Source organism: Labrus bergylta, chromosome 22 (assembly GCF_963930695.1).
Source record: "Labrus bergylta chromosome 22, fLabBer1.1, whole genome shotgun sequence".
In the NCBI taxonomy this organism is placed as follows: domain Eukaryota; kingdom Metazoa; phylum Chordata; class Actinopteri; order Labriformes; family Labridae; genus Labrus; species Labrus bergylta.
The window spans coordinates 4,328,430-4,342,059 of record NC_089216.1 but is presented as its reverse complement, the minus strand read 5'-3'; the positions used below and the strand labels follow the sequence as shown (position 1 = coordinate 4,342,059).

Genomic DNA, 13,630 nt, shown 5'->3' with positions numbered 1-13,630 from the left:
CTCCAGCAACAGCACCACCACCAGCAGCAGCACCACCAACAGCAGCAGCAGCACCACCACCACCACCAGCGGGACCACCACCACCACCACCATCACCACCAGCGGGACCACCACTACCACCAGCAGCAGCACCACCACTACCACCAGCAGCAGCACCACCACCACCATCAGCGGGACCACCACCACCACCACCAGCTGCACCAGCACCAGCAGCACCAGCACTACCACCTCCAGCAGCAGCACCAGCACCAGCACCACCACCAGCGGGACCAGCACCAGCAGCACCAGCAGCACCAGCAGCACCACCTCCAGCAACAGCACCACCACCACCACCACCACCATCACCACCAGCGGGACCACCACTACCACCAGCAGCAGCACCACCAGCAGGACCACCACCACCACCAGCATCCTGCTTTAAAGCTGCTTTCACTGGCACCACGTGCAAGATGCAAAAAAAACAACAACAAAAAAAAATTAAAATATTAAGAAACATGACTTTTTTGGTTTTTTTTACACCTTGTCACGCAATGTTTGAGGTAGGAGGACAGAGGGGAGTCAGACTCACCTCGGAGTCACACGCTGTACTTTTGAGTCGGTGTGAGCGTGTCAGGTGGGATGAAAACCCCACCACGCATTTGTATTCACATCTCACCTGAATAAAAAAACTAAAAATAAATACATCAATAAATAAACATTCAAACAGTCAAAAAGGAACTAAAAAAATATTAATCCAGCACACATTTTCTGTACTTGTAGTGTAGTTTTTATTTTATTTTTCTCAGTCTCATCTCCCGTGATTCACACACCGACCATGATGACGGGGACTGGAGGAGCGGATTCTTCTGACGTCAGAGGAGGAGAATGACACGCGCCTCCAATGAGGGGCCGAGGATGTGCAGCGCGAGGACGGAGCTTCCGACAGAAGGCTAATAACCATGCCAACCGAGGAATATAGCGCGCTCCGCTGACTGGGAAAAGAAAAAGAAAAAAAAAAAAGAAAAAGGGGGGAGAACGAGAGGGGGGAAACCCTAGAAGAAGAAGAAGAAGAAGAAGAAGAAGAAGAAGAAGAAGACATATAAATACATCGTGGAGGATACAGGGAAGAGAGATATCCCGGTTTCCTGCAGGGGAGAAGAAGAAGACAAGCTGGTAATTTTCTCCTTTTTTGTCTCTGTGGCGTGGTCTCCCTCCCTCTCTCCCTCCCCCTCTCTCTCTCTCTCCCCCCCCTCTCTCTCTCTCTCACTCGCTCGCGCTGGCTCAGGGACTGCACTGCTGCAGCTGAATGAAACTGATCCAGGTATTTTCCTATTTATTGCTTCAACAAAAACAAACACTCTTAGGAGGGTTATAAAAGCTCGTGAATGGATTTCCTTTCTTCTTTTTTTGTTTTGTTTGTTGCTGCACGCGCTTGCATGGTGGCTTTGTAAAGGTGGATGCTGCACGAGCTCCTCTAAACCGCAGGGATGAAAAGCCACTCAGCTGCGGGGGTGGTGGGGGGGGGGCTTTTAGGAAGCTCGTGGTGGTGGTGACCTTCCCCCGGCCGTTTGCAGTCATGGACGGCATGCGTGCGTGTGTGAGCGCGCGCACATGAAACATGAGAAAGAAAGGAGGAGGAGAGAGATGAGAAATAAGGGGGCGGGGGGGGTTTAAGGAAGGGTTCGTGTGTGTGTGTGTGTGTGTGTGTGTGTGTGTGTGTGTGTGTGTGTGTGTGTGTGTGTGTGTGTGTGGAGATAGAGATGGGAGGTGTGAGAGGGGAGGATTTTTTTTTTTGTGAATGGAGCTCCACATCAACATTTTTGGCGCGCGGCGGGCTGGCAGTGCTAAAATTAGCCTCTGCCTGGATTTCTGTCTGTCTGTCTGTCTGCGTGCGGCAACAGCAGCATGTGGATGAGAATCCAAAATTAAGGAGGCTCTCGATGCGCACACGCATGCACGCACACATGGGGCACGCGCACATACACGCCACCGGTGAATAGGACAAGCAGCTAACCACCACCACCACCACCGCCACCACCACCGCGCCGTGCCCCAGGACGTCATGCACCATTTTTAGAGATGCTCTAAAAATAGAATTTGTTGATGATGGTTTGGACTGCGAGGAAATCAAAAATCTGCTTCGATTTCTGGAACCTTTTCGGTAGGAACGCACCGACTTCACGCTTTTTTTATTTTTTATTTTGTTGCTGTTGGATTCTGTTGTTTGTTTTTGTGTGTGATTAAACGTCTTGACTGGGTCTTCTCCTGAGACAAAATGGAAGGAATACACATGGATACATTTCCATCTCTGTGTGCATGTTCACACCTGCTATTGTGCTGCTGCTAATTACCTGTCAGCATGGTGCGGGGGAGCTGCTGGTGACGTGCGTGCCCGGGTTCAAGAGCTCGGTTGTTTTCATGAATGGATGAATGAACGAGTGATTGAATGGGCGTTTGGATGGAATATAACTTGGTTGCCTCTTTAGCAGAGTGGGATATATGCTGCTTATCTTTCTTGTCCTTTACTTTTGTTTTGTCCTCGACTTTGGTCTTTTACTTCCTCTTCTCTCTCGTCTCGACTTTTCCCATGACTTCCCTTCGTTTTTCTTTTCCCCATTTTCCCAACATTCTTCTCTCGCATCCTCAAAATTGCTCTCCTCCTTTCATAGGTACGTTTTATTTTCTCGTTTTTCCTCTCGTTTAATGTTTCGACCTATCGTTGCTGTTCTGAACTTTTACTCCCTTTCTCTAATTCCCAAATCCTTTTGGTTTCCTCTTGTGCATATTCAACCTCCTAATTCCATTTCCCCTTCTTCTTCTCTTCCTCTTGTTCTCTCTCAATTGTTTTTCATTTTTCTATCCTCTCATTTCTCACCTCCTCCATCTTCCCTTCCTTCTTTTCTCTACTTGCTCGTCCTTCCACTCATTCTTGACTTATCTCTTCCCTCCTTCCCTTCTTCCTCTCTCACTTCCTCCAGCTATGATTCTCTCCCTGGCTGCGGTAGCGGCCATGAGTAGTGGCGGCAGTAGCAGCCTCAACTCCTCCTCCCCCCTCCTCGACCCCTTCGACTCCTCCACCTCCTGGAGCCTCGGCGAGGACCCGTCCAACTCCTCCTCCGAACCGGTCGCGAGGACTCTGACCCCGGACCTCCAGCCGGCGACCACCGCCGTGGTTGTCCAGGAAGTGAGCCCTTGGGATGTGGCGCTCTGTGTGACGGGGACCCTCATCTCCTGCGAGAACGCCCTGGTGATCGCCGTGCTGTTCTACACGCCGACGCTGCGCGCTCCGATGTTCATCCTGATCGGGTCCCTGGCGGTGGCGGACCTCCTGGCGGGTCTGGGCCTCATCTTGAACTTCGTCTTCACGTATCTGGTCGACAGCTCGGTAGAGTTTGTGACGCTGCTGTCGGTCGCGCTGCTCATCTCGGCCTTCTCAGCGTCCGTCCTCAACATCCTCGCCATCACGGTGGACCGCTACCTTTCCTTGTACAATGCCCTGACCTACCACACGGAGCGGACCGTCACCTACACCTACGTGATGGTGATCTTCATCTGGGTGCTGTGTCTCACGCTGGGACTGCTGCCGGCGCTCGGCTGGAACTGCCTCAGAGACGATTCGGCGTGCAGCATCTGCAGGCCCGTCACCAAAATCAACGCCGTGGCGCTCGCCGTCACCTTCCTCCTCGTCTTCGCCCTCATGATGCAGCTCTACCTGCAGATCTGCAAGATCGCCTTCCGCCACGCGCAGCAGATCGCGGTGCAGCATCAGTTCGTCGCCATCTCCACCACCAAGGGAGTCTCCACGCTGTCGGCCATCTTGTGCGCCTTCGGGGCGTGCTGGCTCCCATTCGCCATGTACTCGATTGTCGCGGACTCGACCTACCCTGTAATATACACGTACGCCACCGTCCTACCAGCGACCTGCTGCTCTGTGATTAACCCCATCATCTATGCGTTCCGCAACCCAGACATCCAGAAGTCGCTGTGGATGGCGTGCTGCGGGTGCGTCCCATCCAATCTCTCCCTCAGACCGAGGACCTCCAGTGACGTGTAGCGAGTGAAGGTTTGTTGTATGTTTTCGGTTTGAGTCTTCACGCCGAGTCCGGGTGGTTACGAGAGAGGTTTGGGAACAGGCGGAAAGGCTGGCGGGCGAGGAAAAGAGACTTCCTCTAAACGCTGGTAGGCTACTAGCAAAAGGCACGTCTGGCCCGGGCTAGAAGGAAGGAACTTTGCATGGTCAAAAAAATAAAAATAAAATACAGCTGATAAAGATCATGTGATTCGAGGTGGTGTGAAACCAACTGCAAAAACCTGATTACAGTATCCTCATGGTGGTTGTGGAAGTTAGTCAGGGCGACTTTCCCAACCAGCGCAGGAAGCGAGGCCTACTTCTCAAAGAGTAGCATTCTTTACGGGATGGTCGAAGTTTTGTTTTTTTAAATCTCCACAGGAGCTCAGGCAGCCGCTGCATGGTTATGCAATCAGAAGGAGTGGAAACAGTCTTTAAAAATACTGAATTTGTTTGAACTAAAAAATGAGCTAAATGTACCCAATGAATGACCTTGAGTCGTTTCGATGAGCTATCTCTGCAGTCTTCTTCTGAAAAGGGAAAATCAAGACTATTCCCTCTCTTGAAACCGCTTTTAAGCAACCCGTGTTCCCCCTTGATCTGGTGCAGATTAATTAATTTATGATTTGTAGACAGAGGATGCAAAAAGAACTGTGTGTGCCGGGATAGAAACGAGTTGTTCAAGATCTTTAACATAGCTGGCCTGAGCCTCAGTTTGACTTTTCCCAAAGCCACAAGCCCAGAAGTCAGAATCCAGACAAAGCGTTATTTATGTGCCATCCCTGCTCAAAAAAAATGTAAAAATCCACAATGAAACCTGAACGATCAGACCTTGAAAGCATACATAACTGTGTCAATTTTGCAAAACCTAGAGAGGGATTTCCATCTGTAGACTAGTGTGTTTGTGTTGAGTGTCATGAAATCAAATCTGCTCTCTTGTCGGAGAAAAAAAAACGAGTTTCTCAGCCAGCTGCTACGCCGTGACTGTGGAGCGAGCGAGCGAGCGAGCGAGCAAGGCGAGGGAGAGAGCTGAAATCAGCACCAAGGACAGCGCCACTGCAGCCGCACTGCTTCCCTGGGAATGCTCTCTCGGCTGCAGGGGGGGGGGAAAGAGCGCTGGAAAGTAGGCTACGCTGTTCTCTACACCATCTTGAGAGGGGGAATATGAGTTGAGGGCCGTTCCAGCTTGAGAGGAGTTGTTCATTTTTGCATCGCATTCGGTGGTGTTTACTGAAATTTTTTGAAGGAAGGTATCATTTTTCGCCAATACTATCAGGGACATTTTCCTGATTCAACCCTGAAAAGACAAACAATATTATATTATATGCCGGATTTGTCCATTCTCTTTAAAATCACTCATATTTTCTGGTTTTAAGGAAAGAGCCCATGGAAAATTTCAGCCATTAGCTCATGTCTAGACTCAAAAGCAATTGCATCACTTTTTAAAACTCAAATCTAAAGGCTTCGTTTTCCACCAACGTTGCTTTAATTGGATTCATTCTTCTCGGAATTGCAAATTTTGTAGCTTTTATTTGAAGGTATTCAGGTCACAAAAGAGAAGATTAAGGGGGGAAAAAAAGACAATCAAAGTCACTCTACGTTTAGGTGACTGCAGAAAACGACTCCAATCAAAGCTGAAATCGACCTTCAACATCCACTTGAGATCTCATGGTGCGACTTTGACCCCCCCCCCGTCCTCTATGTGTCTCCTCATCTCTCCTACATCTCCAGCCACAGAAATTATGCATGAGAAAAAAAAAGAAGCAACGTATGGCCCCATGAGCGCCCGGTAAAACAAGGCGTTTGACACGGGGCGAGGTGAAAGCAGCTGATGTTTTTTCCAGATGTTTATCTGCATCTGCAAAGCGCCGTTTAGGCCCCCGTATGGCTTCTAAATTTAGACGCGGCGCTTTAGCTCCGTCGCCTGATTGATTATCCATTAGCTAAAGCTGAGCATGATCCATATCGAGTAGGTCATTTTTCATTTAGACGGCCGTGGCTGGCTACAGGACGTCCAAGTCTCTGCTTTGGTTTCCACAGCGTGATTTATTCCAAAAATGTGGACTTTGTTTCTCTTCCCTTTTCTACTTCCCTACTTGTCAGCAGTAGCAGCTCATTGACTGCACACACACACACATACACACACACACACACACACACACACACACACACACACACACACACACACACACACACACACACACACACACACACACACACACACACACACACACAGCAGCAAGCTCTGTCACCCCGGGGGGCCCCTCTAAAGGCCGGGCGGGTTAATGAGAAGCCAGAGAGGCGAGGTGACGCGGCGTGAAATAGAAACACCAAGTGAGACGCGCTTTAACGTAACCTTGGGTCACGTCCACCACACACAAACCCAATCAGGATAATGTTATGTCCCTCTGCAGGGGGGCATCGTGTACGTTTAATCCAGCTAACGTTAATAACATGGCAGTAATAAGAGAGCGGGGAATTGGCCTAATGTACGGAGGATGAAGTCAGGACGAGCTGGGAAGGAGATTTATGACCGACCTCTTATCAGCATTAAAGCGATCCATGTCGAGAGTTTCCACTCAGAAAGGAGTCATGACTAAGCTACCGGCATGCTGCTGATAAACTATTGTGGGAGGTTAACTGGCTTTGGGAAAATAAGTTCATGGAAACTGAACAGGCTGTAAAACAAGAAAAAAACAAAACAAACAAAAAAAATCAGTGTAAACTCAAAATACAGGTTGTTTCTGTCACAACACTTCCAAATTAACGCTTTCTACCAAATATACGATGATAAACGACAGCAAAGAAAACACAAACTTTGGCGCTCAGGAGATGCAGGTATTTTGTTTTTTTCTACAGTGTACATTCAAAAGTAAGACCTACAGCGTTTTTTAAAATATTTTTCTTGGCAGCAGCAAACAATCAGTTTTAAGCAGACACCACAACGGTCTTTGTTCGGGGAAAAAGACAGAATCTCTTGTGTCTTTTTTTTGTTTGTTTGTTTTGTTGTAGTTTATCGGGCCTTATCGGAACAAAAAAAAAAAGAAGTCCCTTTGCAATAATGTCCAACTGTGTTTCGCTGTGTACAAAAAAGAAAAAAGCCACAATGGAGAAGAAGAGAAAGTGGCCGGAACAAGGTGGTTAACTCTGAATGATCTGTAGGATTGAAAAAAGGAAAAACGTCAAAGCAACAAAAAAGCAGATTTGAGAGAAAATGTGGCCTGGCTGGCTGGTCGGGGTAGTATGAAAGTAGGACAAACCCAAATATAAAACGAATGCTCTATTTCCATTTATAGATTCCATTTGCAGAAAAACAGGTCTCGCCACGTTCTCATATTTACTCTCTAAAATTAGCTTAATTTTTTTATTTGTTGTTGCACGTGAGGTAGTTAAAAATAACGGTTAAAGGGTCACACGTGCTAGAAAAATTCAAAACCACCTCCTTCTGCCGTTTCTCTTTTTGCTCAATCGCTGCATCGGTAGAACTGCCTATTGGTTTAAAGACTTGTATCGCTTATACGTTGAAATAGCTTCAATGCCTCAGAAGTTGGGGATTGATGGAGTTTTGGCACACTTGGTGAATTTCAGCACTATTGGGGGGGGTGAATCATCAATTGTGCCAAGGCAAAACTAATCGATCACAGAGAGTAAATTGAATCTATTTCAGGTATCTGATGCAGGTCCTGTTGGCACACAGGTATCCTGTATGCACAATGATGTGTGAGACTTGCTTAGTCACCTGTGTTTGGAGATGCTAGATGGGACAACGCTTACATTTTTAGCTAGCCCGTTCGATGTCATACTGATGGGACATCACAAGATCTTGCTTTCACGCCGTCCCACAGTTTAACCTCCTTTTCTGTCAATTAGTCAAAGTATGTGTTACTTTGGGAACATGAACCAGACTTGGATCAAACAAGGATGAATGATGGAACCATACATGTGTTAGCATAGCATTTTATCACAATGAGAAATCTATCAGTTCACTAAAATGTGACATTAGAAATAACAAAAGAAGCCCGGTACTCTAATGATCCTGGCTATTGTTATCACGATGCCAATTAGCTAGCATGCTAGCGTTTGCTTACCAACTTATAGCATCAAATACTATTACAATGTAGCATGTTAGTGTTCGTTGCTAGCACTTCACTGTTGCTCATTCATGCTAGCAGAAAGCTTATCAACCTCTAGAGACACTTATAATGTTGTTTTACATAATATAGTTCATAGCAAACTGAAAGAGGCTCAAATTGTGCGCTACCGGTGCGAGCATGTCTCGGGCTGGTTTGTACGTTAGCAGTGAGCTAACTTTACAACTACTCTACAAGGGATAGCATGAGGCTGGTGATTATGTTAGCAGTTAGCCTAACCAAGCATTCAGAGACACATTTTGTGACATTTTGCTGGAACACTTTCTGGCGGGAATTAGCCTGTAAAGTAAAATTAGCACCTGGTTAGCTTGATACTTTTTCGGGGGCCATTTTGGACGTTAACAAAAAAAAACTGTGTCCTTTCTTTGTAACTATTTGGGTGTTTTTTTTGCGTTCTAATATAAACTTCATAGTATTGAGAGAGCACACATAAAATACAATGAAGCTGTTGATGTTCATGCGTCTGACTAGCACTAGGAGGTTGACCGCCTACTAGCTTGCTAACAATGAACTGTCAGCGCTTCAAGAAACATGTTATCATCAGGTAATGTCTTCGTTGTTTCACAGTCAAATAAAAGTCTTTACTGTCAGCTAATTGATACGTCACTGTCCAGACACAATGTAAGGACTATAAGGATGTTATGGCGCCTGACTAGCACTAGCATGTTTCTGGCTAGTAGCAGTTAGCTTCTCATGCTTCTAGACACAGTGTGCACATTGCCAATAAAATGTTCACTTCATTTCAACTTTTCCAGGATGACTATTTGACCCAAGTCTGGAGGGATGAAGTGAAGCCTCAAATCCACCACAGCTCAGCTTGATCAAGAGTGACAGAAACGGCTAAAGTTAGCATTGTTAGTAGCATCACGCAGCTGTATTTCAAACTGTCCGACTGTCCCATCTGGCGTTTCCATCTTGTGATTGTTGAACAAATGCGAACACTCATCTGTGAATATGCCACAACTTAGTCCAACCATTCCTCGGGCAGGAGTGGAGCGACCTCTCACTGTGTGTGTGAGCCTACTAGGGTGTGTATTATGTGTGAGTGTATCTGTGTGTGTGTGTTCTCCCCCCCTTGGGATCATAGCCAATTGTAATGAACCATAACTCAACCTACTCTCACTGTAAACACAAACACACACACACAATGGTTTTTGTCGGCCGCTATACAGGAGTATAATTCCATTTAAAAAAAAAAAAATACTGTACAAGTGAGTGTGGGTGTTATTTTTATTATGCAATGCTGTACAGAAATGTATATTTTTGTAATGTTCATCAGGGCATGAGTTACAAAATATGGTCGCTGCTGTGAGCATGTTGTGAGTGTGTGTATGTGTGTGTGTGTTTCTTCCTCTTCGGTGTTCTTCCTACAAAACAAATGTTGGGGGGGGGGGGGGACAAGAGGTTGTGTGTCGGATATGCTGAAAAAGTGCCATATTTTTTGACTTTCTAGTGTCTTATCTTTCTGTTTATGTACATACACATTTGTCCGAGATGTTGTTGTCATGGTTGAGCCTGAAACATCTGTAAAGAACAGAAACTGGTCAAAAATGGCATCCATGAGCAGCAGGATAACGAAAGAAAGCTGGACTTGACCTTGACATTGTTGATCACATAACTGAGCTAACACGAGGAAATTTGCCTTTTTCTTAATGTGCTGTAACTTCAGAGTTTTTTTTTCACAGGCAGCAACAAGATGAAAGATGAGAGTGTTTCTGGAATATGTCTTATTGACTTGCAGTAATCGGAGCTTTTTTTTCCCACTAAAAGACGTGCACTAAACGACAGAGGAAAAAAAAGGGTGGAGAGATAATCGGCGTGACAGCATTGTACGTCACAGAGTCCGGTTTCCAGTGACGTCATTTTTAGTCTGAATCATGTCTCGGAGAGCAGGTCGTTTCAAAGACATCCCCCTCATTTCTTCCCTTCCTCCTCCTACTGGTTCTCCGTTTTTTAACAACCTTTTTTTTTTTCCTCCCTCTTGTCCTCTTTGCTGTTTCCAACATCCCCCTCTGTCGTCTGCTTTTTCTCCTCATCATCGTCTCGAATCCTCCCATCATCTCCGATCACATTTTTGCTATCCTCGGACTGGAGGAAGCTGGTCGGTCAGTCCGTGTCTAAAAATAGTCACTCTGAAAGCAGGTGAAGAGAGTGAAGAAAAAAGAACGCTTAGAAAAGAAAGAATATAAAAGATGGGAGTGAGGTGGTAAGGAAGAATCAGCAAAACGTCAGATTTATCCTCCTCTAAGATTTTGTTTTTGTGTCATCTCCTTTGCACAAACACCCGTTCATATTTGGCTGTTTATTCCTCTTGTCCATCTTCTTTTTTTTTGTCTCTTCTGAGCACAAACATTAGCAAAAAGAGTTTTTAAAGCAGGGTTCTAGGGTGAGTGCTAACAACAAGTAAGCATCACCCAGGCTAGGCTAAGCTAGGCAATGCTACGCTAGGCTAACGATTTCCATCTAAAACCAACAACCTGGTGAGCAGAGATTGTCAATCAAAAAAAAAAACCACTACAGAGCTAATTTTCTATCGGACCGAGTATGGCCTTCATGGAAAACACATTGTTTTATGCGTTGATGTTTGTGTGGATGAGGAAGCAGCGTGTGCACGAGCGTCCTCAAAGCGAGCAAGGTGTTGTGGGTCATGAAACTGTGATGTCAGAGACCTAAAGCGGTGTCCTTGAATCATGTTTTTCTTTTGTATTACGTCTTATTTATTTTCGAGTCCTCTTTAAGTTTTGTGTCGTGAAAACTGTCGATAAAAAGTACAAATGCACTTTATAAAGATGGACATGTTACACATTGCACTTGTAAATGTCGAATGTAAAACCTTAAAGAGAGAGATTTATTTTTACTATTGTAAATAAACAAGAAGAAAAAAAACAAATGGAAAAAAAAGTGGAGAATAATTTGCCAAATAAACTAAGAACAACAACAGAATAAAGTTGTGATGTATTGTTTTAGTGTGTGTGTGTGTGTGTGTGTGTGTGTGCTGGAACGGCATTAATCCACTGGCGTGTGTGTTGGTGGGTGTTTGCGTGACATTATGTGTGTGTGTGGGTGTTCTTGCGAGCGTGTGTGTGTGTGGGGATCGTGAGAGAGCGTGAGTCAATATCACGGGTCACTGTGGTGTTAAAGGAAAGCCGTGACAAAAAAAGAATCCGATGAATTATTAAACCACTCCTTGCTTGCATAACAGCAACGAGGGAGAGAGGTGGCGTTTCAGGGAGACTCCGATCAGACGGCAGCCGCACTGGAGTTAAACACAAGTCAGCGTTAGCGACAAAATTAGCTTGATTTTATTGTTGCTTATTGGAGTGTCCTAACTCGATGCCCGCTTTTCTAATTTTCTCTCTGCCGCTCACGTAGACGGACTAGGAACTAGAATGGGTTCTACAAGGCACTGGTACTCGCTTTTCTCACTAACATAGCTTGTTAGCATGTTAGCTTGTTAGCTTGTTGCATTATTAATAATCACATCTGTGATTCAAAGAAATCTTAATTCGTCGAATGTTGTGATTTGAGTCAAAAGCTCGTCAATACAAACCTCCAAACATCTATTTGTCTGCCTTCAATACAAAAAGCACTCGATATCAAACAGTTTGAAGGGGAAACTGAAATTCACAGAGCAAAGAATGAAATATTTAACCGATGCAGTGTGGACTGCGAGCGTGAGCAATGCAACGCGATATCCAACGCTCGCGTACTGATAGGACACGTTGGTAGACAATCTGTAGGACTGTCTGTTGCTAACGTTGGATTAGCTTTTTCCTGGATGATCATCTTGTTCTGGGGTCTGAAGTGATTTATTTTCACAAACATTAAAGCTCTAGATTTTTATTTTACAGTTAATATTGTTAAAACTGATAAAAAACATGTTACAAAATATGTTTCTCAGTCACTCTTCAGGGGGCTGTTAGCTGTACTGCTGCTAACGCTAGCTCAGCATGTTTTAGGAAGAAAAAAAAAACGTCTTTGGTGTGCTAAGCCAGGAAATAAACGATGAGTCATAATCAGAACTATGCAGGGTCGGTCAAACACAGCTGTGAAATAATTCATATTAACGATGACAATTCTAGGATTATCTTTTTTACGTTTTCTTTATTTTTTTGTAACATCCATAAAGGACTGATACTCAAGTCTTGATATCTTTTGGTACCACAAAGTCGAACTGGCGTCAGAACATTACTATGACTGGGACTCCCACTAACCCTTCTTAATGAATAGCTACCAATACAGCATGAGTCTCTATGACGTCGGTGATAATTTAACCTTTAATCAGTCGAACTTGTGCAGTGATTAAAGTGTCAAATAAACAAGCATGAGGCTGCATGTGTTTGTATGTGTTGGGACTCCTTGACTCACCTCTATGCAGTCTCTACAAGGAGGGGAAGAGCTCCACCATGTGGCCAGACGTGAGTACTAAAAGGAGAGAAGAGGGAGGGAAAAGACGCAGCATCCACCCACGCACTCACCTCGCTTCTTTTACGTCATTTCAGCAGCTCTGTAAAAGCACACACGAAGCCAAGTCTCTCTCTCTCCCCCCCAACCTTACTGCCTCTACATTCTCTCCCTCCCCCACCCTCCCCCTGTCTGTCTCCCCCGTCTCTCTCTTTTTCCCTCTATGAGTCAGAAAGCTCTCTTCACCATCTGCTGCAGGATGCTGAAAATCACCTCCATGTACGTGAATGTTTGACAGCCAAAAAAGAGAGCACAGAAGGTGGTGATATTCCTGCATCTGTTGTGTCTGACTCACACTTACTCGCACTCACACGCACACACACACCTTCTTCTTCACCCTGATCTGAAATTCAAATGAGCATTTGACTGAAACCTGTGAAGATTATTCCCTCCATGTGGCCAGGAAATGACCCAAGGGTGTACTTAATGTGAACCAGACTTCATTAGCAAATTATCCTTTTGGCATCTTCAAGCTTTCCAGGAGTTATTTTAAAATATTGTCCAGTGACTTTGATGTGATGCCCTACATTTTCCCAGAATACCTCGACAGCCCATCGGGACACAGATTTTATTGGTTTAACTAGAAAAAACACAGTCTTTATGTAGAGCAAAAAATGTGACGGAGGTTGATTCTTGTTTACAGAGATGAACAGCTTTCCCGATAAAACAGAGATTTACATGTGAGTACGTATGACATGGTTTAGGCCTCGTGTCCACCTGGCTTTTTTCCAGGTAGAAAAGCGCTGGCTGTGCGCTCGGGAGTGTTTATGCACTGAGAAGAAAAGCGATCCACGTCGATCCTGTCTCTATGACAACAGTCTGTTGACAACGGCCGCTGTATGACCGACACTGCTCTGTTACTTTTTACTGCTTGTTTTATATTTGAGATTGTTTTTTACCCGATCAACGAAGAGGATGTGGGTACAAGATACGATCCATAGTCGTCAAAGCCACGGGGAATATCATA

The 13,630-nt window shown here is 45.2% G+C and overlaps 1 protein-coding gene across 3 annotated transcripts; it reads left to right on the top strand.

Moving 5' to 3' along the window:
- Window positions 1–309: 309 nt before the first annotated feature.
- gpr185b (G protein-coupled receptor 185 b) lies at window positions 310–11,146 on the top strand. 3 transcript variants are annotated; one of them, XM_065950685.1, is made up of 2 exons: window positions 310–1,152; window positions 2,958–11,146. In XM_065950685.1, exon 2 carries the CDS (start codon window positions 2,960–2,962, stop codon window positions 4,031–4,033), a length of 1,074 nt encoding a protein of 357 aa, XP_065806757.1. In that variant the 5' UTR covers window positions 310–1,152; window positions 2,958–2,959; the 3' UTR covers window positions 4,034–11,146. The 3 variants fall into 3 exon arrangements, with proteins under 3 accessions (XP_065806757.1, XP_065806758.1, XP_065806756.1); XM_065950686.1 differs by lacking the exon at window positions 310–1,152 and adding an exon at window positions 1,188–1,300; XM_065950684.1 differs by lacking the exon at window positions 310–1,152 and adding an exon at window positions 1,673–2,140.
- Window positions 11,147–13,630: the final 2,484 nt, after the last annotated feature.

Coding starts and splice junctions, on each gene's coding strand:
- gpr185b (XM_065950684.1), top strand. CDS start 2,083: ATGATGGTTTGGACTGCGAGGAAATCAAAAATCTGCTTCGATTTCTGG. Junction 2,141..2,957: donor CGATTTCTGGAACCTTTTCG/GTAGGAACGCAC, acceptor CACTTCCTCCAG/CTATGATTCTCTCCCTGGCT.